Below are 23716 nucleotides of genomic sequence, written 5' to 3' on the forward strand. Positions count from 1 at the left end.
CATTTCCATTTTTATTCTGTAAGATTTCAATGATTGAGATCAGACCTCTCTGAATTCTTCACATTCGTGGTGATTAACATGGTTTAATTATGTACTGGTAGAGAGGGAACTGGTAAGGGAATCTAGAAAGGTCACATGGTTATTCAGGGCATTAAAACATGAACACAAAAGAAACATTTTGTCTTTGCTTCTTGTGTGAAATGGTGATTTGCTTTTTTCCCTGTTAAAAGTTATCAGGATATGTTTGCACTAAATTTTTAAAAAGAGAACAAGCTTTGTTAACTTTGATACATTTATTTAATGATTAAAATGACAAAACTTTAAACAACAAAAATGTAACTTAAGGGTAAATATGACTCATTGCCTGAACACTTGAGTCGATACAGAAAGGTAAATCTCTTTATTCAGGACACATTGGCCTCCTGGTTGATAAGAGGGTTGAGGTCCAGCTTCGTCTTCTCCAGAGCTGCAGTCTTGGCCCTCCGTGACGGACGCACCATGGAGGCCGACTCTGGGACATTTTCTCCATCGCTGTAGCCAAAGAGAGACGGTGAGACGAGAAAATGAGTAAATGCACTTGTGATGAATATGTTACTGAATGGGTGTTTTCTATTTTGCTTAAATCAGCAAACTCGCCTCTCCTCTGACGACTCTGCCCTCCTGTTCGGCTTTCTGCCACCTTTGGCTGTGCACGCTTTCCTCTGACCTGTGAAAACAAAGACTCGGGTTACCTCCCAGTGCTGACTCAACTTCTTGCCTCGGGCAGGAGAGGAGGAGCTCTAAAAATATAGTGGCACTGAAGGACTGCGGTTTTAGACGAGCATATAAAAACCCCTGCATTACCTCTTTTGGGTCTCTTGGCAGATTTTGATGGATCATCTGCCGCAGCCTCTGTGGAAACAGCAAACAGAGAACTCATTTTTCTGCATTTCCGCCCTCAGCCTGCTGCATTTTTATCTAAACAAACACCGAATGGGACGGAGCGAGTCATTTTTAATCTACTTAGCAACATGCTGGTAAAGTCATGTAATCCTTTTGCAGGAGCGCTTGTCACAAATTAGCATTTTAAATCTATTTAGACACACACTCAGGAGGTAACATAAGTTGGAGATGCTCCATGGGATATCAGATGGCCATTCCTATTTAAAGTCTGTGTTTGCATACGTACCATCTGCATTGACATCCAGGGGTTGTAACGCAGTGGTGCTGAGGAGCTCAGCCTGTTCTTTTGAGTCCGCCAGCTGATAAATCATCTTCTCCAGAGCACGGAGACAGACACGATCCTTCACCACCTGAAAGAAAGGAGGAGGGAAAGGGGTGAACTTAAACAATGGGCCTTTTAACAGACAGATATGCAGGTACAGCTCTGTGCTCCACACTACATGAGCTCGGTTTGATGGACTGCTGTGAAGGTTTTTCTATATATCTTGATGATTTCTGTCTTTTGACATTCACACACGTGACACTTTCACCACTAGGGGGGGGAAGCATGTTAAAATGTTTTTGGACTTATAGTGCCATTTTCCTCCCGTCCTTTTAACTATTCCTCAAGAAACTTTACAACGGTGTCCTGGCAAAAGGTAAAGAGGAATACGTTCTCGTTGACTTTGTTTAAATGAAGATTAAACTGACTCAATCCACCTTGTGGTACAAGCTGGTATTACATTATAATACAGCCCAGTTTAGCTGACCTTCAACTCCACAGAAAACACATTTTGTTCATAAAGTCGGAGCTGCTGTTTTCTCCACTTTATTCTAATGAGAGGTGTAGTTAATTCTGGAAAATTTTCAACTGTTTTTAAAAACACAACATGGACCTATGATGTCGTTCATGTGTCCCGTTACAGTGGCTAATGCTATGTTCACAATCAAAGTCAAAGGCATCACACTGCTTTAATATCTTCATTTGAGACAGTGGTGCTCACAGTCGCACTCTAAATGTGACCACAACAGCTCCACCCACTTGCTGTTTAAACGTTCTGTTTGCAAGGACAAAACAAATCAGCAGAAGTTGGCTTAAAGGAAGAAGAGCTAAAAGAGCTTATTTCAGATAAACCGAGTAGCTGCACAAAGTCTTAGTATAAGGTAAATAAGGATTATTTTAAACTGTGAATCAGTCCCAGGATATAAAATATGGAGCTTGAAATGAACAGAACATGTTCAATACTTTGATTTTGTTTTTTTTGGTTGAAAACAAACAAACAAACACAACAACAACAAAAAACCCAAAGAGCTTTTTTAATTGCAATTTTCACAGCTTTAGCTATAATTTGTGATTAGTTCTCACTCGTGTTTGCATCTTCTCTTTTTGGGTGGAGTAACTAACGAATTTCTACCTCTGTTTAAAGTTAGCTCAGAGAAAGCTTTTGCGGTCTCTCCCAGACCAAGCAGCTCCTGAGCATCTATAGGTCCCTCCTTTATGTTCTTTTTCCTTTTCTTTGTCAAGTTTTAGCAGTCTGCTGTTTTTTGGCAGTACCTTAGTTTAGCTTTTTATTTATACAACCTCGTTAAGGGTTGTCCTCCAGCCCATTGTGTGGCTCCCTCAGTCTCCTTCCACCTTTTGTTTCTTCCAGGCCTTCATTTCGTTTTTTGTTGATATGGTGAACTTGTTGCCAATATCACGTGGACTACGTTACAGTGGTGCGATAGCAGTAGGCTCACTTGTACAAGCTGCTGCAGCAGCGTCTGCAGGTCCTCCCTGACGGTCTCGTCTCTGCTGAGCTCTAGGTTGCTCAGAGTCTTTGCATAGAGGCGCACCTCGGGGGCTGTGGGGTCCTTCAGCATCTCGCCACAGATACGCACAGCCATGTAGTCATGGACACACACCTCCTGAGACATACACAGGTATACAAATACAATTATTCAGAGATTAATAATAACACTGTTCTGCTCACGCTTACTTGACCTGCAGTAATCGTGTGAAACATTTTGCAGACTGTTAGCTGGTATTTCAGGGAAGATGTATAACGAAAAGCTCAGTGAGGCAATAAAAACATCCTTGGTGTTTTCCTTGAACAGAGCCACAGACCCAACAGTAAATCCACACTCCTAATATAATAAGATTATAAATAGCTTGTTGGAATTTGGGTTTAATTTAAAATCTTCCTGAGTCTCTTCCTCAGTCTCCGATGTTTCTCACCTCAGTGTTAGTTGAAGGTTTAATGAGAGCTCCCGGGCGAGTCAGCTCAACAAAAAGCTCGACTACATTGTTGATGTCCACCTCAGCGAGCGGAGACGTCGCCGGAGCGTTCATCAGAGTCCGAACGGTCAGCAAGAAACTCTCCTCCACGACTTCCTGGTGAGCCCTGAAGCATAAAAACACCATTTTCATGTCACATGATCAGCTGGGGGAGATTCCATGCCAAATAAAAGTGACCACATCACTCAACATGCACATTAGTGACCTGCTCTCGCGGGCGTAGAGCTGGAAGAAGACGCCGAGGCAGTGTCTCAGGCGTATGTCGTCCTCTGTGACGGGATTGTACCACAACAGCACCAGACGGGACAGCATCTTGGCGCTGGAGATGCGGCCCGTGTACATGAGTTTGGCCAGGCCCTCCGCTGTCTCTGTCCGCAGGTCGGACACCTGAAGGATGTTCCCAGCACGTGTATCAGACATCTATAAACACCCACATGCATACTGTAGTTTCTGGAGTAAAATATCTCAGCCTCACCTCACTGTCCAGGAACTCTGACAGCATCACAAGGATACTCTGTGCGGTGTCCTCTGGTACGTCCGCCTTCTCATCAGTTGCAACCGCCATGTCATCGTCCTGGTTCTCTGGTGAGGATTGGGAGGGCGGGGCCGCTTCAGTGGCAGCTGTTTCAGAGAGAAGCTGGAAGCCAAACAGCAGCAGCAGGTCGATGATGTCCCGCAGAGCACTGATACGGATCTTTACCTCATCCAGCTGAGCTATCTGGAAACACACAGATACACACAGAGCACTTTGAATCAAGAAAGCCTTTAATACATGTGCGTTTTCTGTCAGTGAACAAAAATGACTAGAATCACCCCCCCGACTCCCCTCCAGCCTGCATAATGTTGTTTATTTTGCAATTAGCTACATTTACAAAATAACTGAGGATTAGTTTGAGCACAGCTCTTAAGCTAAAGGCGTCATGTTTAGTTTATTACATGTTTTTTTTTTAAAGAGATTAATTAGCAATTATTTTATTTTGCAGAAAGACTGACAGTAACTGAATTATTAATGTCATTAACCTCTTAGGACCTGGCGTTCACATATGTGGACATCATTTGGGTTCTCTAGACCAAAATACTAAATTTTGCTCTGATATCCACTTACGAGGACATTATACTGTCACTGTTCTATCGAAAGTTAAAACGAATGCCCTCATATGTAAATCTCATTTTTCTCAGAAACAAAAATCAGGTGAAAAAAAAAAAAAAATCATGTAATTCTTTGTTTTTACATTCATCAGGTTCCAATCAGCCCAAATAGCAAAGAGAAATTAAAAATGCATGCCATGAAAGAGTTTGGGACTTACGAGGTTAATAATCATTTAATCCGATTAGAAGGGAAGCAGCAATTTAAGTGTGGAAATGATATTAAGGCTTAACTTTCTGTTCATCGTGTAGCATCCTTACACATATAAACAAAGTGTTTCAGGTATCTGAAACACATCTATAAGAAGTTACCTGTAGCAGCAGGACCATGTGGGTTTTGGCTAGCTCCTTGCTGTGCAGAGCACATGTTCCTAAACACACCACAGCCATGTTGCGGACAGCAGGGTGTGCGCTTGCTATGCTGGGCAGGATCTGAGATGCAGGAAAAAACAGTGAAAGCAATCAATAAGGTTAACACTTAACCATTGTTAATAAACTGTGCATTGTTAGTAACAGATAAGAATAAATGATAACAGCTGTTATTTATTTACATACGTTTTGTAATATAGGCTTATTACTGATGAATGGGTGTGAAATAATAATAATAATTTTATTTATAAAGCGCTTTCAAACAAAGTGCTGTACAACTAAAGGGATAAATAAAATAAAAGCGATACAGGTAAGAGACACAATAAAGTTAAAAACAATAAAAATTTAAAAACTAAAAGCCATAGAATTAAGACATATAGGATAAGGTGAACAAATGTGTCTTCAACTTAGTTTTAAAAACCTCCACAGAGCATGCCTGCCGAATATCTTGAGGGAGGTTGTTCCACAGAAACGGGGCACGAAAAGAAAAAGCACGCTCTCCAATTGTCTTTTTTAGGAACTTTTAGAAGGCCAGAGTCCTGAGATCGGAGAGCACGAGATGGAGCATAAAGGTGTAAAAGGTCAGCTGCATTTTGCACCATCTGTAGACCTCTAAAACTTTTCTTTGGTAGGCCAGAAAGAAGAGCATTGCAATAGTCAATACGGGAAGACACAAATGCATGGACAAGAACCTCTGCAGTGTCGCTTGACAAAACTTGTCTGATTCTGGCTCATGTTCCTCAAATGATAAAAGGCAGTCTTTGTTATCTCTTTCACATGAGATTCAAAGGAGAGCACCATGTTGAACCACACACCCAAGTTTTTTACCTTGTTCCTGCAATTTATGGCACTGTCATCAATTTTCAAGATGAAATTTTGGGACAAGTGCTGAAATTTGTGTGGCCCAATGACCATCAACTCTTTCTTTTCAAGAAAAGAAGCAAGAAATTATCCGATAACCAGCCCTTAATTGCAGATAAACAACATTCTAGTTTAGAGACTTCAGCACAGTTCCAATGGTTAAAGGAACATAAAGCTGCAGGTCATCAGCGTAACAATGAAAGGTTACAAGAACGTAAAAGAACACCAAGAGGTAGCAGGTACATAGAAAACAGCAATGGTCCAAGTACGGAGCCCTGAGGGACCCCATGCCTCACTGCACAGGTCTCGGACAGATCATTTTTAAAACTAACAGTCTGAGACCTCCCAGACAGGTAAGATCTCAGCCATGATAAAACATTTCCTGTAATTCCAATAAAATGTTCAAGCCTATCCAATAAAATGCAGTGATCCACAGTGTCAAACGCAGCACTTAGATCCAGCAGTAATAAAACTGAAGTGCGATCATTGTCTGCATTTACCAGTAGATCATTTACCACTTTTACTAAAGCTGTTTCTGTGGAGTGATTTGGTCTAAAAGCAGACTGAAATGGTTCAAACAGATTGCTTGTTGACAAATACTCAGTGAGCTGCTTAAAAACCACTTTTTCAAAGACCTTAGACAAAAAAGACAGATGTGAGATGGGTCTATAGTTTGCAACCATGTCAACATCCAGTCCAGGCTTTTTCAAGATCGGCACTACCACAGCTGATTTAAAACATTCAGGAAAGACTCCAGTCGTCAATGAAGTATTTAAAAGAAACAGAATGTAGGGTCCTAATACTGACCACAGTTCCTTTATAACCCATTTAACCAAGGCAAAGGGTTAAATGACATTTTTTGACATTTCAACTTCCCTACGGGAGCAACAGCAAATAGTGCTCCAAGTCATCAGGATTCACACACAATATTCTGCACAAGCTCACAGACTACCTGACTTGTCAGCACATGTACGATGTTTCGCTCCACACCTTAAACTTCGGACAGTTCTTGCCCAACTGATTCATGGACAGTACCAGCAGGGGCCGGTTTTATTGACTGAACCACCAACAGTTCAGCATCACTAACAAAGAAAGCTGCGAATTCAGGAGAACCGAGTGAGTGAAACAGCATGACCCGATTCAAACCACTTTAACCTCTGTTAACCGCTATTAGAACAAATACTGCAGATGTGCCTCATCATGACATCCATAGTACAGTGTACATTTAAACGTGATATGAAAATATTGTCACTACTATGGGCATTTCTGAGAGTGCGAGCCAGCGTGTCAGTACCTAAAAAGTCTGTGTTTTATTCCCCTCATCAAAATAAGTTATGACTGTATGAAATTTTAAAAGCTGAGAAATGGTACGTGACTATGGAACGCCAGGACTGCCATAATGAATTAATTAAATACACCATTAAATAATTAATTAAATGTGGCAATAATTAATTAAAATTGGAATTAATTAATTAAATAAATAGTTATGACACATGTAATTAATTAATTATTGACACATTTAATTAATTATTTATGTATTTCACATTTTAATTAATTATTGACACATTTAAGTAATTAATTATTGACACATTTAATTAATTATTTATGTATTTCACATTTTAATTAATTATTGACACATTTCATTAATTATTGACACATTTAATTAATTATTGACACATTTAATTAATTATTTAATGATATATTTATTTATTTCATTTTGGCAGTCCTGACGCCTGGCTCTCATCATGAAATAATTTTATCTGTCAGCCTCACCCATCAAACTCAGGGGGCGGGGTTAACGCTGATCGAGTCAAAACCATTGCTTTGGCCTGGTGGCCATTGTTTCTAGCACACAACAACCGGCATGTTGAAACTAACAGAACTGAGCTTTGAAAAACCCTGTTTGTGTGTCACCAAATACCGTTTTAATATTTTTTTAGCCGAGAATGTAGTGGTTTAATCTTCATGTGTCTGGTCGGTTTGTCAAGATACAGCCTCTTTGCAAAAGTGTTTCGATGATTTCGGAGATGTCGTCCCAGTCTCACGGCAAAGCGTGGGATAGACCCGCTCGCCTCGCAAGCAATCCCACCGACAAAGCGCAGGCCCCGGTACACAGCTGTAGTAACCCCCGCTGACTTCTTTTACTGAGGTTATATTTATCGATGTTTTATTTCCTGATGTTCTTATGTGTCCTACGTGTTTCAGTCGCCAATTCTGAATTATAACTAACATTAAAAACATGTTTAAGGAGGAGAGAGAGCAAATAAATCTGTTTAACATCTGATCTTTGGGTTTTTGTTCAGTAATCAGCGTGACCTGTGTATAAACACATAAAAGAGATAACGTTGGTGTTTCCGTCATGTAGTAACTGCTGGCTTTAACTGTACAAAGGTTGTTCGACACTATGAAACACAGACTTCATGATGTTCGGCTAATATTTTTATTGTGAATATTAATCATGCTGACCTCGCTCTGTACACCACGCAGCGAGGTCAGCATATCCACGATATCCTCAGCTCCATGAGTTAACACAAAGTTTCCCAGCTGACTATCTAACTGCCAACTATTCCAGAGACGTGAAAATATACAGCATAAAGAAAAGTGTAAGAGACTCAGCAGCAGATTAGAATAACAGTTATACATTTAATAAATCACCAAATGAATCCAAGAAACGAGCAAACCTGTTCCGACAATTTGAATTTGTATTCCCTCAGCTGCAGACTCGCTGCTGTTTAAATGTTTGAAAAGGAAGATTAGATATAAAAAACGTCAAACATAGACTCAGTCTGCCTTCACATTTGATATGAGGCCAGCACGTATAGTGGCCTCAGCAGGCTATTACTGAAATACACATGCTATATCATAAACTATGATATAAACAGGGATGTCCTATTAACATGTTTAGTTTTAAAGGACACCTTCCTGCCTTTAGTCTCATTCATGAGCAGTATTAGTTTTCTTCTAACATCCAGAAGTCTGCACGATGTGTTTCATAGTTTGTAACAAGCCTTTGACAGGTAAACATAACATGACCGAAAAAGCAAAAAAAAAAAAAAAGAGAGAGTGTTGACATAAGAAGAGAAAATTCTCTCAATTATGGAGACAGACAAATGGTTCATTTATGTTTGATGTGTGTTTATTCCTCCCTAAATATCGTCGGTGAAGTTTGCCATGCACGTCAGATTTTCCTGCGCATTTTTATACCTCTGCCAACAGAGAGAGAAAAAAAAAAAAAAAAAAAAAAAATCACATTCTAACAGACAGCTGGTGCTTAGAATACAGTTGAATAACTATTAAAAAACAGATGATATTTAGATGATAGTTCAGTCTAACACATGTGCCAGTGAACCATTAAACGTCTGTGAAACTATGCAGTTATGAAACGTAACTTTAACCTCAGCCAAACCGATTTGCTCAGTTGTAAATAAAACAGCGAAGTAAACGTGACCCGACAGACAGAACCTGAGTGAATGAAGTCCAGCGTTTAACCACTGAGAGCTAAAACTCAGCTGAGGTTTGAAAGCTGTGTGCCGGTGATTGGACATCAGCCGCTGATAAAGCTGTTCGCCTATAAAGTGCTGTGGCATGAATAAGGCACGGCGGGACCACGGAGCGACGTTCAGAGCCAACTTTATTTGATTCACGTCACACCACACCACCACCAACCCCTGAGTCCGTGTTTTAACACGGCGGGCGTGATTGCGGATGCCGTGCAGGTGCGTCCGCACGGCCCCGCAGACCACGCCCCACCACATACCCCCATCGCCCGATTGAGGCCGGGGAGCAATCTGGCCGAACCTACTCCCCCCCCCCCCCCCCGCGAACTGGGGCGAGACTCGGCCCCTACACATCGGCGCCCCAGCCCCTGACCAAGCGACGGGGACGCGTCCGTTCTGGTGGCCGCCCGCGCATCCAGCGGCAACGGCGAAGCTGGTCCGGAGGTCGGCCGCGTAGCAAGCGGACACGGCCCCACAGGCATGGCCGTGCGCTCCTGCACACAGGCGGCTGGGCAGACGTCAGGCGCGCAGAATCGACTGGTGGCAGCGAGGCTGGGCTAGCCAGCCCGCCGATCCCCGGCCTAGCGGGGCTGTCCCGCTCCTCTGCCTCCAACTCCGGCTGCACAGGCTGCCCTGGAGCAGGGACCTCCGTCTCCCCGCACAGCTGCTCCGCCACCGCCTCCGCCACTCCCGTTTGGAGCGGCTCCCCGCACTGCGCCTCCGCCCCCAGCAGGCACAGCCCCTCGCCCACCTCTGGGTGGAGCGACTCCTCTGCCTCCGGCAGGTGTAGACCCTCGCCCGCCTCGTCCTCGGCCTCCGATTGGAGCGGCTCCTCCACCGCTCCCGGCAGGAGCAGCCCTTCACCCGGCTGCTCCTCCTCCTCCGGCAGGCTCGGACCCCCGCGTGGCTCGTCCACCACCTCCGGCTGCCGAGGTGACCCACACGGCTCCTCCACCGCTTCACTGTCCTCGGGACACACTTGTGGGGGTGGCGCCCAGGCCCAGAGCAGCGCTGCCAGCTCTGCCATCTTCCCCAGGTGGCGTTCGCTCTCCTTCCGCAGCTCTTCCTGTTGGCGACGCACCTCCGCCGCCTGCTTCCGCTGGGTGGCCGCTATTTCGGCCACCCTCTCGGCCAGCTCTTTCCTTTCCTGGCTCTGGTAGGTACCCGCCATGCCGTCTCCTGGGTTTCGGCACCAATGTGGCATGAATAAGGCACGGCGGGACCACGGAGCGACGTTCAGAGCCAACTTTATTTGATTCACGTCACACCACACCACCACCAACCCCTGAGTCCCCGTGTTTTAACACGGCGGGCGTGATTGCGGATGCCGTGCAGGTGCGTCCGCACGGCCCCGCAGACCACGCCCCACCACAAGTGCTCTGTAAGGAAACGAGCTCCAGCAGCTCTGCGCTCGGGGAAAACACTATATTTACTTATCTTGTGCAGAAAAATGCGCTGACATTGCGTTATATCGAGCACCGGCTGCCCAGTTAAACTGTGACTATCACCAGGTAACGTAGGCGTGTTTCTTGAATTAGCAGCAGGTGTTAAACAGCTGACAGATGAGGAGGAGGATGCATGCAGGTAAACTGAGGGTCTGTTGAGCTGATCGCTGGTTTCGTGAGAAAAATGTCAGCTCGTTCTTTATGTTACAGAAGCACAGAGACACAAGACCAGGCGGAAAGAGACGATCGTTCGGTGAAAATGAGAATCTGCGAATGCAACATGTGGAACACGGAGAGTGGAATATGTAAACAAACCGGTTAACGTAACCCCCTCGGTGCACTCTGCATGCTAACTGTTAGCAGAGCTAGTGAAATCTCTGAAAACATCTGAGCACTTTTGCAAACATGTTCTATATTGACAACCTGACCAGACATACGGCGTGACATTCGCGGCTAAAACACTGTTAAAAGTGTAGCTGGTGACAGAAAAACGGGGTATTTTAAAACTACACCACCACCATTGCTGCCTGTGATTTGATCTGCATTCTGGGATAACTGGCTGCCCCAAGTCTACACAAGCAATCGATTTTCTAGGATCGACTTGTTTTGACTTACTTTGCATGGCAACCAATCAAATGTTAGAGAAGCTGCATGGGCAGCGTTAACCCCGCCCCCTGAGTTTGATGGGTGAGGCTGACAGATAAAATTATTTCATGACGAGAGCCAGGCGTCAGGACTGCCAAAATGAAATAAATAAATATATCATTAAATAATTAATTAAATGTGTCAATAATTAATGAAATGTGTCAATAATTAATTAAAATGTGAAATACATAAATAATTAATTAAATGTGTCAATAATTAATTAATTAAATGTGTCAATAATTAATTAAAATGTGAAACACATAAATAATTAATTAAATGTGTCAATAATTAATTAATTACATGTGTCATAACTATTTATTTAATTAATTAATTCCAATTTTAATTAATTATTGCCACATTTAATTAATTATTTAATGGTGTATTTAATTAATTCATTATGGCAGTCCTGGCGTTCCATACGTGACACACTTCTGAGAATAAAACAAATAGGGTCTATGAGAAAAACACATTTGTAAAACAGAAGAAATAACACATGAATTCATTGGTCAAAAACTTCCATCTAACCTCAGTATCGAATACAGAATTATTTATTTGTTGATTGGTGACAGATGACAGTTTCTTTCTTCGTTTTTTTTGTAAACAACTTGATATGAAAATCTTCAGCTTTTGGACTTTGTGGTCTTGAGTTTTATCAGCAGCAAAAACAGTCTGTTATTTTTCTTGTGAAATCCCCTGATACTTTTTATGTGATAAATATTAAGAAAAATGAAAATGTTTGGCCAGTCTGTATGCACCGATCAGACATAACATAATGGCCTAATACTGTTCCCCCTTTTGCTGCCCAAACAGCAATAACCTGCGATCCTCAGTGTATTCAGACACCTTTCTATCAGAACAAGCATGAACCTTTTCAGCAATTTGAGCTAGAGTAGCTTGTCTGTTGGTTCAGCCTTCACTCCCAACATGCATCAGTGAGCCTTGGCTGCCCCTGACCCTGTTGCTGGTTCACCACTGCAGATCGGGAATACCCCGACAACAGCTGCAGTTTTGGAGATGCTCTGCCCCAGTCGTCTGGCCATCAATATTTGGCCTTCGCCAGACTCACTCAAATCCTTACACTTGCCCATTTCTCCTGCTTCTAACACATCAACTTTGAGAACAAAATGTTTACTCACTCCCTAATATATCCCACCGACTAACAGGTGCCATGATGAAGAGATAATCAGTGCTACTCACTTCAGCCATCAGTGGTCATATTGTTACGCCCGCTCTGTGGATTTAGTGTCCCTTGTTTGGAGAGATGCAGTTCTGAAATGTCTTCAGGCAGTTTTGTACAAACAGGATGTTTAAGTTCTCCTCAAAGAGGGCATTTGATGATAGGTCGGGTAATCCATTCTTCTTCTTCTTCTTCTTCTTCTTCTTCTTCTTCTTCTTCTTCTTCTTCTATCTGTGCAGAGTATCCTGTGCCACATATCATCTGTGATAGCTGACATTTATTTTGCCTTCCTGCCCGCCAGTCATGAAGCTCTTTATTCAACACTAACTTATCTTGGTCTCACAGATCTTTTTCTGGCGCCCTCAGTTCCCCTTAATTGCTTTTTCTGCATCACATTTTTAACGGCTGAAATTTCAATCTGGAACTACGGTGGTATCTCGTCATAGCCCGCCTCTGCTTTGCAGCTATCAGTTTGTTTCAACACCCACCAAGTATAAATCGTCTGAATGAGCATCTAACTGAAGCAAAGTTTGAAGACTCAGAGAATCTGCCAGCTCTGAACCATCATCAGCTGTTTGGTTATGTGCATTGAAGTCTTTGGGAAAACCACCCTCTGGCTCCCTTCATCTGTGACCTCAATAAACTTTCATATACAGCTCATGCTCGTGTCCTAAAAAAGGGATATTTTTAAATGCTTGTTTTCTACAGGGTGGCGTCGGCTCAACACTAGCATGAAAGAAACTGAAGGTTTCTGGAAAAACAGATGTACAAACTCAGATCTGAAAAGGCGATCCTGCTGCCTTTACTATAGATCTGCATGTTTAGTTACGACACAAACTCAAGTGCTTGTTTTGTTTTTACCAGTGAAGACATTAAGGCGCTTGTGGTTGGACCAATCCGGGTCTTGATGTTCATTTGCTTCAGCAGCTCAGCACACATCGTTAGACACCTCAAAAGAGTATCTGGATCATTCTGCAAAGCAAACAAACACATACCATATTCACCATTTCATTTTATTAAAACGCATTTATTTTCTGTCATATGGATGCGTTTGGCTCATATGGAGATGGATGGTCATACGAACAAGGTTTCAAATAATGAGGTGAGTGAGCAAAAAGCTCAAGCTTCTCTAAACCAGGTCAGGTCATAGTAATTTCAGTTCATGGGTCACATACAGACAGATCTGATCTCCACGGGGATGCACTAGTAAAACTATTGCATCACACCCTATGATGTATAAAAACAGGGACAAATTCAATGAAAAGCCAAAATCTCCACATGTGAAGCCTGTATGACGGTTTATTAAAAAAACAAAACAACGAGGACAAAAGTTGTCTTTATGACTCAGCTTGTTGGGATCTAAAAATACTGAAATTATTATAAACTGTGTAACTAGTGCTGTAAGCTTTAATCTCGTTAAAATGACGCTAACGCTGCAAATCTTCATCAGCAAGTTAGCGCGGCTCGCCCTGTGCGTGGGGCTGCACGGTGTCAACACGTTAGCTCTTTAAAACGTTAGCACCGTGCAGCCCCACGCACGGGGCAATCGGCACTAGCTCGCTAACGGAGATTTACCAAGTTAATGCGGTTATGGCATTAATGTCATTTCAATGAGATTCACGCTGACAGCGATTTGGGGTAGCCATCATGCAGCTCTGGCCCTGAGCTCACTAACTCCACCCCATGGAAACTTGGCACCAATATGTAGAAATATTTGGTTTTTAATCGCGACTTCATGAATCAAAACTTCAGGCCATTTTCTCCATTTTAAGTTATTTTCTCAGAAGTTTGAGTGATTGTGTCAAAATATTGAGATAATATCCAGAAATCTTGACTTAGGGTTGGCATTTTTCCCTCCAGTGGCAGAAGCAAGCCCCCATACCTCCTGTCTGCTTGGGAAACCTTCAGCTTACAAGGGGTAACAAATCAGAGCTGGCATAAACAGGGGGTTGCCTTAAAAGGAGAGGTCCATGAATGGAGCTAGAGCTGAGCAAAAACTGTACATTTAAATGCAGAGGTGATGTTTCTGTGTAGCTTAATACCTTCTCTGTGCGGACCTCCTTGTCAGCCACTTGGTTGCTTTCAGCAATGTCCTGGAGAATCTGGTTCCTGCGATTTTCCAGATCTGTGATGGAGTTCTTCAGCTCTGCCGCCTGGCTGAACTCCTGGGCGGAGATGCAGTCCTCCAGAGTTTGTTTAGCCTCTAAGATACGCACCTTCACTTCTGCAAGCTGGGAGCGAAAAGAGGGAAAGAAAAAAAAAAAAAAAAAAAAAAAACACAAACAGGTCAGACAATAAAAATAAGAGGGGAGGGTCATTCTTCAGCTGAAGCACGCTCAAGAGAGGACTGTTGAGATGGAAAACTGCACCTCCGCAAACAGGAAAAACAACAGCTGATGCTCTGGAGAGGCTACAGCCCTCTGGAGCCTTCTTTGCCTTTACTCACTGAAGAATAAAAAGATGGGAGAGACCAGGTGCACAGAGCGGACAGAGTAAGTGAACACCTGGGCTAGGATTAACTTTCTCAACAGCCATTTTGAATCCAACAGATTTCAGTATTTAGTGAGGAAACTAAGGTACAGTCACAACTGAGAGTAATTCCCTCAGAGCGTACGTGTGCATGGAGCTTAAGCAAAGGGAATGAAGCAAAGAAGGGAGAGCTAATGAACCAGGATTTACCAGGCAAAGATACGTTTAGCGTACATGACATTCACCATCCACCCCGCTAGTTTAAGTGGGCTTGGCCTTAAATATAAACCATCTGCCAGCTGGATGTAGAGCAGGACAAAGAAACAGAAAGGGAAGGAATATAAATGGAGCAGAGAGCAAAAAAAAAAAAGGCAAAAATCCAACTAATTAAGAAATTATTAGACTGTAATCTGGTCGTCAGTCTACATGGTGTCCTTTAATGGAAAGGGATTTTTTTTTTGTCACCTTCTCACTTTTAACTTCTATAAAGTAGAATTGTGCAAAGACGCTGTTTAGCTCTTCTATTTAATCACAGTGAGACAACTGGACGGGTTTCCAGAATCAAATTGCTTCTGGGCGTTTTCATTTGGCAGAGTGTCACCCACCTGGACCTGCTGCCGGCGTCTCTCGTTCTCATCCACTGGCTGACTGGCCCCTGTGATGGGCTCCCTCACGTCGGAGATGATTTCTGCCACCTGTGCGACACAAAGCCAGCTCATTTAAACATCAATCTGAGGGTCAATGATGCCACAGCTGAGAGGAAACCTGCTATATTTTCTGACACGTCAAACAAAAAGACCCCGGTGTGTGTCCATCTGGAACCACTGATAAATAACTACAGCCTTTATCATTTCATTTCTGACTAATTGGTCTGTCAGCTGGATTCATAAAGGGCAGTGACATTTATATTTCCCCTCGTGTGCAAAAGGGGAGTTTAGATAACATGACAACTGACTATACAGTGAAGTTCATGTTTAAGCCTAACTTACAGTTTGGATGCGTCTGTGGTCATCGGAGATGAGGTTGAGGAGCTTCTCAGTGAGGAGGAAGACCAGAGAGGAGGGAGTCTGAGGAAGAGCCAACATGTCCTGCAGGACAGCCAGTACACGCTTCCTACGAACATGCACAGCTCAACCGTTAAATGAATAAACAGACTTCAAAAAACTAACATTATGAATCTCCTACCAAATTAATTAAGTCTTATATATAAACAAGAGCAGTCTCAGAGTCACAAGCCTAAAAACTACTAGCGTTCACAGACACACTCACACCATTCACACAGAATGGAGGAGTCGAAGATAAAGCCAGTGACCTTCACATTATTAGATGACCCGCTCTACACCCTAAGCCTCAAGCTGCCACTACGAACCAGAATCTAGTTCCAAAGCTAGACTGACTGCACAGGTTTATTACTTCCGAGGGATGAAACCCAAAAGTAAAATTTCACGCAAATCTGACCAAAGCCTCCTGAGCTATCCAGATAAACAGACAGGCAAACAAATCAAAACAATATTTAATTTAATATTTAACCAAACAGTCAGCTCACTGTCTAACCTGTCACAGCAGCTAATCTGGGTCTGAAATTTATTCATTAATTTATCTATTAGCTGCCTGTCAGAAAATAATCTTTACTTGCAGTCATTTCTCAAACAAAGAAAAGACAATACTTTCTTGTATGAGTTTTGTCAATATGAAGATCTCATACACTTGTTTCTTATTTCTGACCTGCTGTTTGGGTAGGAAACATCAGAAGGGGGCTCTAAAAGACTTATATACCATTTTGGGCCATATTTGTTAGGACATGCTGATTAATGAAATACCAGACTGTTTGCATCACCCTCCAAAAACATCCTTCCTCTTTCCCAGCTGATTTCCACATGCATTTTAAGGTATTTTGCATCCGATTCACATTCCTCAACCTTGTTCTCATCTTACCTGCCACCCTCCTCGTTGGTGTCCAGACAACCAATGAGATGGATGAGATGTTGCGAGATGAACTCTTTGGTCATGACAAGCTCCACTTGGTTAAAGTCGGCCCTCTGCTCCTCGGACAGCACAGGCACGGCCTTCAGATATCTACAACAGTCAGAGTCAGACAACAGCAGCTCTCAGAGCCCATTCATTTAGAATAATTCCGCTACCCTGACAGCATAAACAAAATTAACGCTTCTCCCAAATGTCACGCAGCAGAGCCAGTTATCAGTCAGCGGTGGAGTGACTTTTAACCAACCAGCTACTTGTCACCTCACTCAAATTAATAAACCCATTTTACGAGCAGACAAATGTTAGATTTGCCAATTAGTTAAATCAAATTCATTTGCAGAGCATATCACACGTCAGTATTTCACACACTTACATACACAAGCACTAGACTGGTGATAAAACAGCTCTGTCAGTGCACAGCAAGGGTAGCAGATGAGCTGTCAGTCTGCTTGAGTATGGCAAAAATCAGCTATGATCACTTGGATCACTACTGAGATCGTGATTACCCACAGACTTTGGAAAAAATAGAACTTTATAAAGTGGATTTCTTTGGACTATAGATATCACTCAAATAAAAAAAGAAATAAAAAGCTTTGGCTTACACAGCTTGGCAGAGAGTTAGGGGCATAAAGCACCACGATACCAATTTAGGCAACAAAACCAAACAACAACATCATTACAAAAATAATGCGGTGCAATAATTGTCTGGTTTTCATATTTGCTGAAAACCACAACTGTTACTATAAAAGATAAAAGTCTAGAGGATTACAAAAAGAAACCTGCTGCTGCAAATGAGATAACTTATCTGTATAATTAACTTGTTAATAAACAAAAGACACAGAAAACGTCAATTTAACAAGGACTGCGAAGGATAATGGTACCCATCAAAAGCAAATAACATTATTTAAAAAAATAAACATGAAGGTGGATATGTCGTGCTTTTCTTTATTGTTCCACTGGTGCATGTTCAAATTAAACATGGCAAAAGTTTCAACTAATGGGTTCAGTGTGAGTGTTTTGAAGTCCATGCAAGCTCAGGCTTCAGGCTGCTCTAAACATGAGCTCCAGATATCGATCCGATATTTGGTCGGATGTCGGTGACAACATGACGATCTGTGGAGAGTGGGAGAGCTAATGGCAACGCAACAACAGCATGGAGGTGTTTCACTCAAGCTACACTAACTACTTTTATTTGTGATTTGTTTAATTTAATTTAACTGCAAATTGTGGACATTTCAGCTGCTATGACTAAAAAGTCCTAATGAACTCTTTCTCACAACTGGAAAAAGTTGGATTGGTACATACCTGGATTGGATTGTACTTGACCTGCTGCACACTAAGGGCGTGTTAAACTGATTACTACTGTTTTTAAAGTATCACGTTTTACTCTTGTAACACACCCATTTTTATGTGCACTGACCATGAGCAAAGCAGGTTAACTTGTCTGGATGTAAAACTATATTTTATAATAGCCAGGTGAAGTTTAACAAAAAGCAGTCAGTTAGCCTCGCTGTTATATAAGCTTTGAGTTAGCCACACAGTTACATACAGAACGAGCTCCTCTGAGAACACCGGACCTGCCTTCAGATACCTAGAGTTACAACACAATCATTATGGCAACTGTATTTTTTTTCCCAAATAAAGCACCACAAAGTAACTAAAAGCACATTAAGTGCCCAATAAAATATTCCATAAATTCCACCAATATGAAAAGTTACTTGGTCCAGAATTTACACAGCACAGCAATAAGCAAGAAAACCACAATTTATAATCCAATAACAGTGGCTCTTCTTACCCACAGAGGTAGTCGGCATAAGTGGCTGCATCTGGCAATACTTGCTCCAGCATTTCATCACCATCATCTCCTTTACTCCTGATGAACTCACACAGGGCTCTCCAGTAAAGCACATTTTCACAGGTCAGACTGTCCTTTGGGATCAGCCTCCTGTTAAAAAACACACACGATGATCTCTAACTTCAGACATTTTATTTATTATTTGTTAGACAGAGGGAGAAGTGGGAGTACCTGTTGTCGAGCTCTACTTGGTTCTGCAGCAGCTCTTCAGTCGGGATGTTTTTGAAGATCGCTTTCAGGGTCTCCAGAGCCGTTTCTGCGCAGTTTTCCACATCCAGCCTATGGAGCAGTTCAATGATGTTCCCATCCAGCCGAAGCAGCCAGGCCGGTAACAAACGAGAACAAACCACCTCCCTTACCGCTTCTGAAAAGCACACAGGCTATCAGACACATATACAGCAGGACCATTCCTATCAATCGAACAAAAATACTAGCGGTGCCCAGTTCAGCACACTAGTTGATACACCGACGGTATCAATTTGAAACTCTTACGTCACTTTATTCTCAAGTTATCACATTTACAAGATTTTCGGAAAACTTGACCTCTGACCTTCTGGTCAAGATCACTGAGATTTAAACTCGTCCGAGATTTTTAGTAAATTCACTTATGTTACCAATTTCAAAATCCAAGGCAACTTCCTTCTCGAGTTATTGCCTTCACAAGATTCTCAGAAAACCTGACCTCGAGGTCAAGGTCACAGATTCAAATTGTGAGGTAGATACACTTCTGGTATCATTTTGAAAGCCCCACGTTGCTTTGATGTCGAGTTATCGAATTCACAAACTTGGATGTCAAAGTTCAATACCCCATCAGCCTTTAAAAGCCGAGGGGTAAAAAAGGGCTCAACTTCTCCAGTGTGTTTTTCATTTTATATTTGGTAAAGAAATCTCTTTAAATTTTAGATCACTCATTATTCCAAAGAGCTTTTTGCTGTATAAACAAACATTTTTGACAATGAAGAAAAAATAACTTGTGTATTAATAATTAAAACAATAAGAAGCAGCTTTGATTAGGGTTTTGCGTTACTTTAAGTGCAAATTTTGAAGTTAAAAATGCATCTTTATAAAAGTAGTATTATTTAACCACAAAAATCAGTGTTACCTGAGGTGTCATGGAGGCCTTGCTGCAGTAGGCTTACTCTCTGTGCAATGCTAAGGGCTTTAATGTGAACTTTGTCAGCCAGAACCTTAAATAGAAACACACATGGAAGTTTTAGTGCAAATCTCCGTAATCAACCAGCCCTTGCAGTGGATACATATTTTTACATTCATAGGTACCTGATACGCCAATTTGCGAACATTTTCTTTGATGTCTCGAGTGCGCTTGAGTACTTTGAGGAGGGTCCGAGGGGACATTGCAATACAGGACAGAACGGCACGTCGCACCTCGGCATTAGTATCGTTTTCCAGAATCAACATAAACGCTAGAAATAGAAAATAATTCCGCAGTTAGAGTGACAGTAACAAAGATACACAAACACAAAAACAAACAACCACGTGACAATAATTACTTTCTAAGAAGTGAGATTCAAGAGAAGATTAAGAATTTAAGACCATGTAGAGGATGGGGATTCAACACATAATTTTAGATAATAAGTCACAGATTTCAGCATTTAAAAAAACAAACCATTGATGGTCGGACAGTCTGGATCTGTTGGCTGCTGAAGGCGGGTCATGGCCAAAGCAGCCTGAATCCTCACATTGGGGAATTTGTCAGTGACACGGACCAGCATGGCTTGGTGGATGCGATCAAAGAGATCATCGTCAATCTGTGCATTCTCAGCCATACTGCCCAGCAATTTGTTGATCAGCTGACACGCTCTGAAACGTACTGCATGACTATTGGCTTTGTGGGACTGAGAAGAAAGAAAGGCAGGAAACGAGATGAGACGGTCATTAGAATAAGAGCGAAACGCACAAAACTCAGATTGGGAGGGAAAAGGCAGAGATACAAGAGTAGTTGTGAACATGGATTGGATCAGGATAAGTGTATGAGGAAAAACAGATGTGAATACATAAGGAATAGAAAGAAGTCATATGGGAAACCACAAAATAAAATTGAGAGGCAGTATAGACAAGAATCACATCAAAGCCTTTGTGTTCAAAAAGTCAGAGCAAAATCAGAAATGAACAAGTTTTAATTTTTGTGGTTAACAGATTTGTTTAAAAAAGAAAAAAAATGATACATTTTTAACAAATCATCATCAATAGGTCAAGAATTTGCTTGTCAGTTCATTAACAACACCAGAAAACAGTGCTCACAGGCATAAACTAGCATTATAATGTTCATACCTCCAACAGAAAGTTGAAGATGAAACTCAGAAATGGATGATCGTCCTCAGCATCATCATCTTCTTCTTCTTCCTCTTGTTGCTGCTCCCCCTCCTCGTTTGTTTTAGGTGGAGACTGGAAACTTGAAGCAAACCTTGCAACGAACTCGATGACGTTTTCAACTGCAGGTTCACGCTTGTAGACAATCATTGCATACTTCAGGTAGTGCGCAAACTCCTCATGGAACAGTGATTTATCCTCAAGCTGAAGGAAGAGACAGAGGAAAGAAGGGTCCGTGCTTATGAGATCAATAATAAGAACCCAGGTCATCTGAAAGACTTATTTAACAATCCAGACATCTCAGTTAATCTGAGATTAGTATGCTTTCTGTCAAACAGTTTAATACAAACACCTTACAAGCACTTCAAACTTCCAGAAACTTAAGCAAGAAAGAAGAAAGATGGAGCTGCCAGACAGGAGAAAAAGAGGAAGACCACAGAGAAGATTCAAGCACGTAGTAAAAGAGGATATACAGAGAGTACCGATAGATGTGACGGAGAATGAAAACCTGTGTACAAGCTTTAATTTCACTTTACTGTATTTCTTCTAAGAAGAAAGCGCATTTATACATTCTCGTATAAACCGAGTTATTTTATCATATTAAACGATGCACTCATTAATCCAGGATAATGTGAAAGACATTTAGGAAGAGACTGATAAGAAAGCATCATCTCGTACCTTGTTATAGCGGCTCTTGAGGCTCGCCACCAGCTTTGCCTTGTTATTGTGGCCCTTCTGAGCTCGCTGAAACGCCTCCTTGATGTCTATTTCGTTGTCCGCCGTCATCTTTCCTTCGCAGAAACCTAAACTAATACAGACAGCGATACAATGAGCCGAAGCAGGCTTACCTAGAGTAAACTCTGTCAGAAATGTCTCTATTAGCTAGCAGTAAAGGAAGCCGCCTGATGGTCTCTGGTGTCTCATTAGCTTCCTAAACCCACCTCGAGAGAATTACCAGTGAAACGAGCCGAGAAAAAAACACAACGCAACGTAATTAAGTCACGCACGACGAAGTCCCTAGAGAGGCGTTTTATAATTATCAGACATGAAAAGTAGTATTAAAGCCAAAAGCTTAACGCGTGAGCTTTAAAACGTACCTCTTGGTTAGTTTTCTTCTCAACGAACAACCGCCTGTTTTTGAATTTTACTCTCGCGAGAACTGAGATGTTTGCGTACGTACGTGCGTCACGTGTATGGTTTATCCCTGTGTATGCCAAGCGGGTAAGCGATTCTCTGGAGGATATAGCAGACAAAAAATTTTATTTATTTATTTTTATTTATTTATTTAATCTGATAATCGAACAATGGATATTTGACCTCTTGTCGCTGCCATATTACAATAATTGTTTTAATGAGAAAACAACATAATAAAAGCTTCTCAAATGTTTTAATTAAAAAGAGCTTGTTTCTGCCACTAAAAATAATAATAATTAATTTAAAAAAAATTTAAAATGCAATCCGGCTTTCTAACTCAAAATTCTGAGTAAATAAATTTAAATTTTGAAATACTAGCCCAAAAGTTTGACTTATGGATGCCAGAATGTATATATGCCTAATATATTAGTCAAATATCATTATCAGTTTGTTGAATTCAATCAACCCATTGTCAAATAAGATGGCTACTGAATTATGCTGGATGTCATATTAATGTTTTACTGGGGAAATATTAAAAGATAGTGTGATTAAGATATTTGGAGGTTTTATTCTATAGATCAAACCCACTGAGAAAACACTGATGGTTTTTTTCACGGTTTTGAAATATTTAACAGATTTTGTAGATATGCAAAAATGTAATTTAAGGGTATTTTTTGATTTCCTCTGCATTATGTTTATACTTCAAAATGGCATTAGACTAATAATTATTAGTTGAGTTCTTGTGTTTGTTTGTTTTGCTAACCCTTACCTTTTTTTAAACTTTATTTAGCTTGGTTTCCTGCAAGGAACTAACTGAGGTGACTAACCACTTTTATGAAAGCATCTCTTTTACTTTATAACAACTGAAAACTTATTCTCCTTAAAACTATATAAATACATTAGGTAATCATGTGGATGAATTTCTGTTGTACTGATGTTTATAATTTAACCCATATGTGTAATATATTTGTCATTATCATGCAGCCAGTGTCCAGGGCCACAGCTGCTGGACAGCTGTGGAGGGGACAGCTCACCCATAAGGAGGGCAGAAACATGCTTCTGCACAGGCAGAGAGGGCTCCTTATTTTATGGCATCTATTTTTGGAAATTAATTTAATATAGATGGCACTCTGTCAGACTGTTTGCTTTAGACCTGTGTGCATGTAGGCCGGGGATTATCATGAAGGTGTATTATCTTATTAAATATTTATACAATACGGGGACAAACTATCCCTGCATTAGACCACATAGCTACAGCATCAGAAGCCAGAGGGATGAAAAATACCCCTGTGTATGTCTGTAAATCCTGCAAAGGTGACAAGAAATTGTTTGAGATTCAAACTCTGAATTAACTGTAAGGTAATAAACACAATGACTTATCATTTAGGTCTACATATTTAAAGGCTTGGTTAGCTGCTCCTAGTTTCTCCTGTTTGTTACATAATGTGAACCACCAAAGAATGTGGCCCAATAATCAGTTTGTTTCAAATAAACTGGGCTGTCATTAGATCAAAACTGGATTTATAAAGGTGGCACAGCAACACACACACTCTCCTGGGGAACATTTAGAAAAATGTTTAAGAGGAATGTTTCAGAAACTGAGAG

At 41.4% G+C, this 23716-nt stretch overlaps 1 protein-coding gene across 4 annotated transcripts; it reads right to left on the bottom strand.

The window, feature by feature from the left end:
- Positions 1 to 289: 289 nt before the first annotated feature.
- Positions 290 to 22172, bottom strand: ncapg (non-SMC condensin I complex, subunit G). Of its 4 annotated transcripts, none has more exons than XM_082535332.1 (22): positions 22075 to 22170; positions 21656 to 21780; positions 20939 to 21181; positions 20274 to 20502; positions 19925 to 20070; positions 19749 to 19833; positions 18818 to 19010; positions 18587 to 18736; positions 16744 to 16884; positions 15798 to 15921; positions 15414 to 15503; positions 14382 to 14570; positions 13201 to 13311; positions 4658 to 4777; positions 3675 to 3917; positions 3405 to 3586; positions 3140 to 3305; positions 2662 to 2829; positions 1169 to 1292; positions 844 to 891; positions 637 to 706; positions 290 to 531 (listed from the first exon to the last, which is right to left on the bottom strand). In XM_082535332.1, the coding sequence occupies exons 2-22, from the start codon at positions 21761 to 21763 to the stop codon at positions 405 to 407; spliced, it is 3057 nt and encodes a 1018-aa protein (XP_082391458.1). In that variant the 5' UTR covers positions 21764 to 21780; positions 22075 to 22170; the 3' UTR covers positions 290 to 404. The 4 variants fall into 4 exon arrangements, with proteins under 4 accessions (XP_082391458.1, XP_082391459.1, XP_082391457.1 ...); XM_082535333.1 differs by lacking the exon at positions 22075 to 22170 and adding an exon at positions 21919 to 22068; XM_082535331.1 differs by lacking the exon at positions 22075 to 22170 and adding an exon at positions 21919 to 22068 and having other exon boundaries at positions 21656 to 21785.
- Positions 22173 to 23716: the final 1544 nt, after the last annotated feature.

This window comes from Aulonocara stuartgranti (genome assembly GCF_965226115.1).
Source record: "Aulonocara stuartgranti genome assembly, chromosome: 6".
Lineage (NCBI taxonomy): Eukaryota > Metazoa > Chordata > Actinopteri > Cichliformes > Cichlidae > Aulonocara > Aulonocara stuartgranti.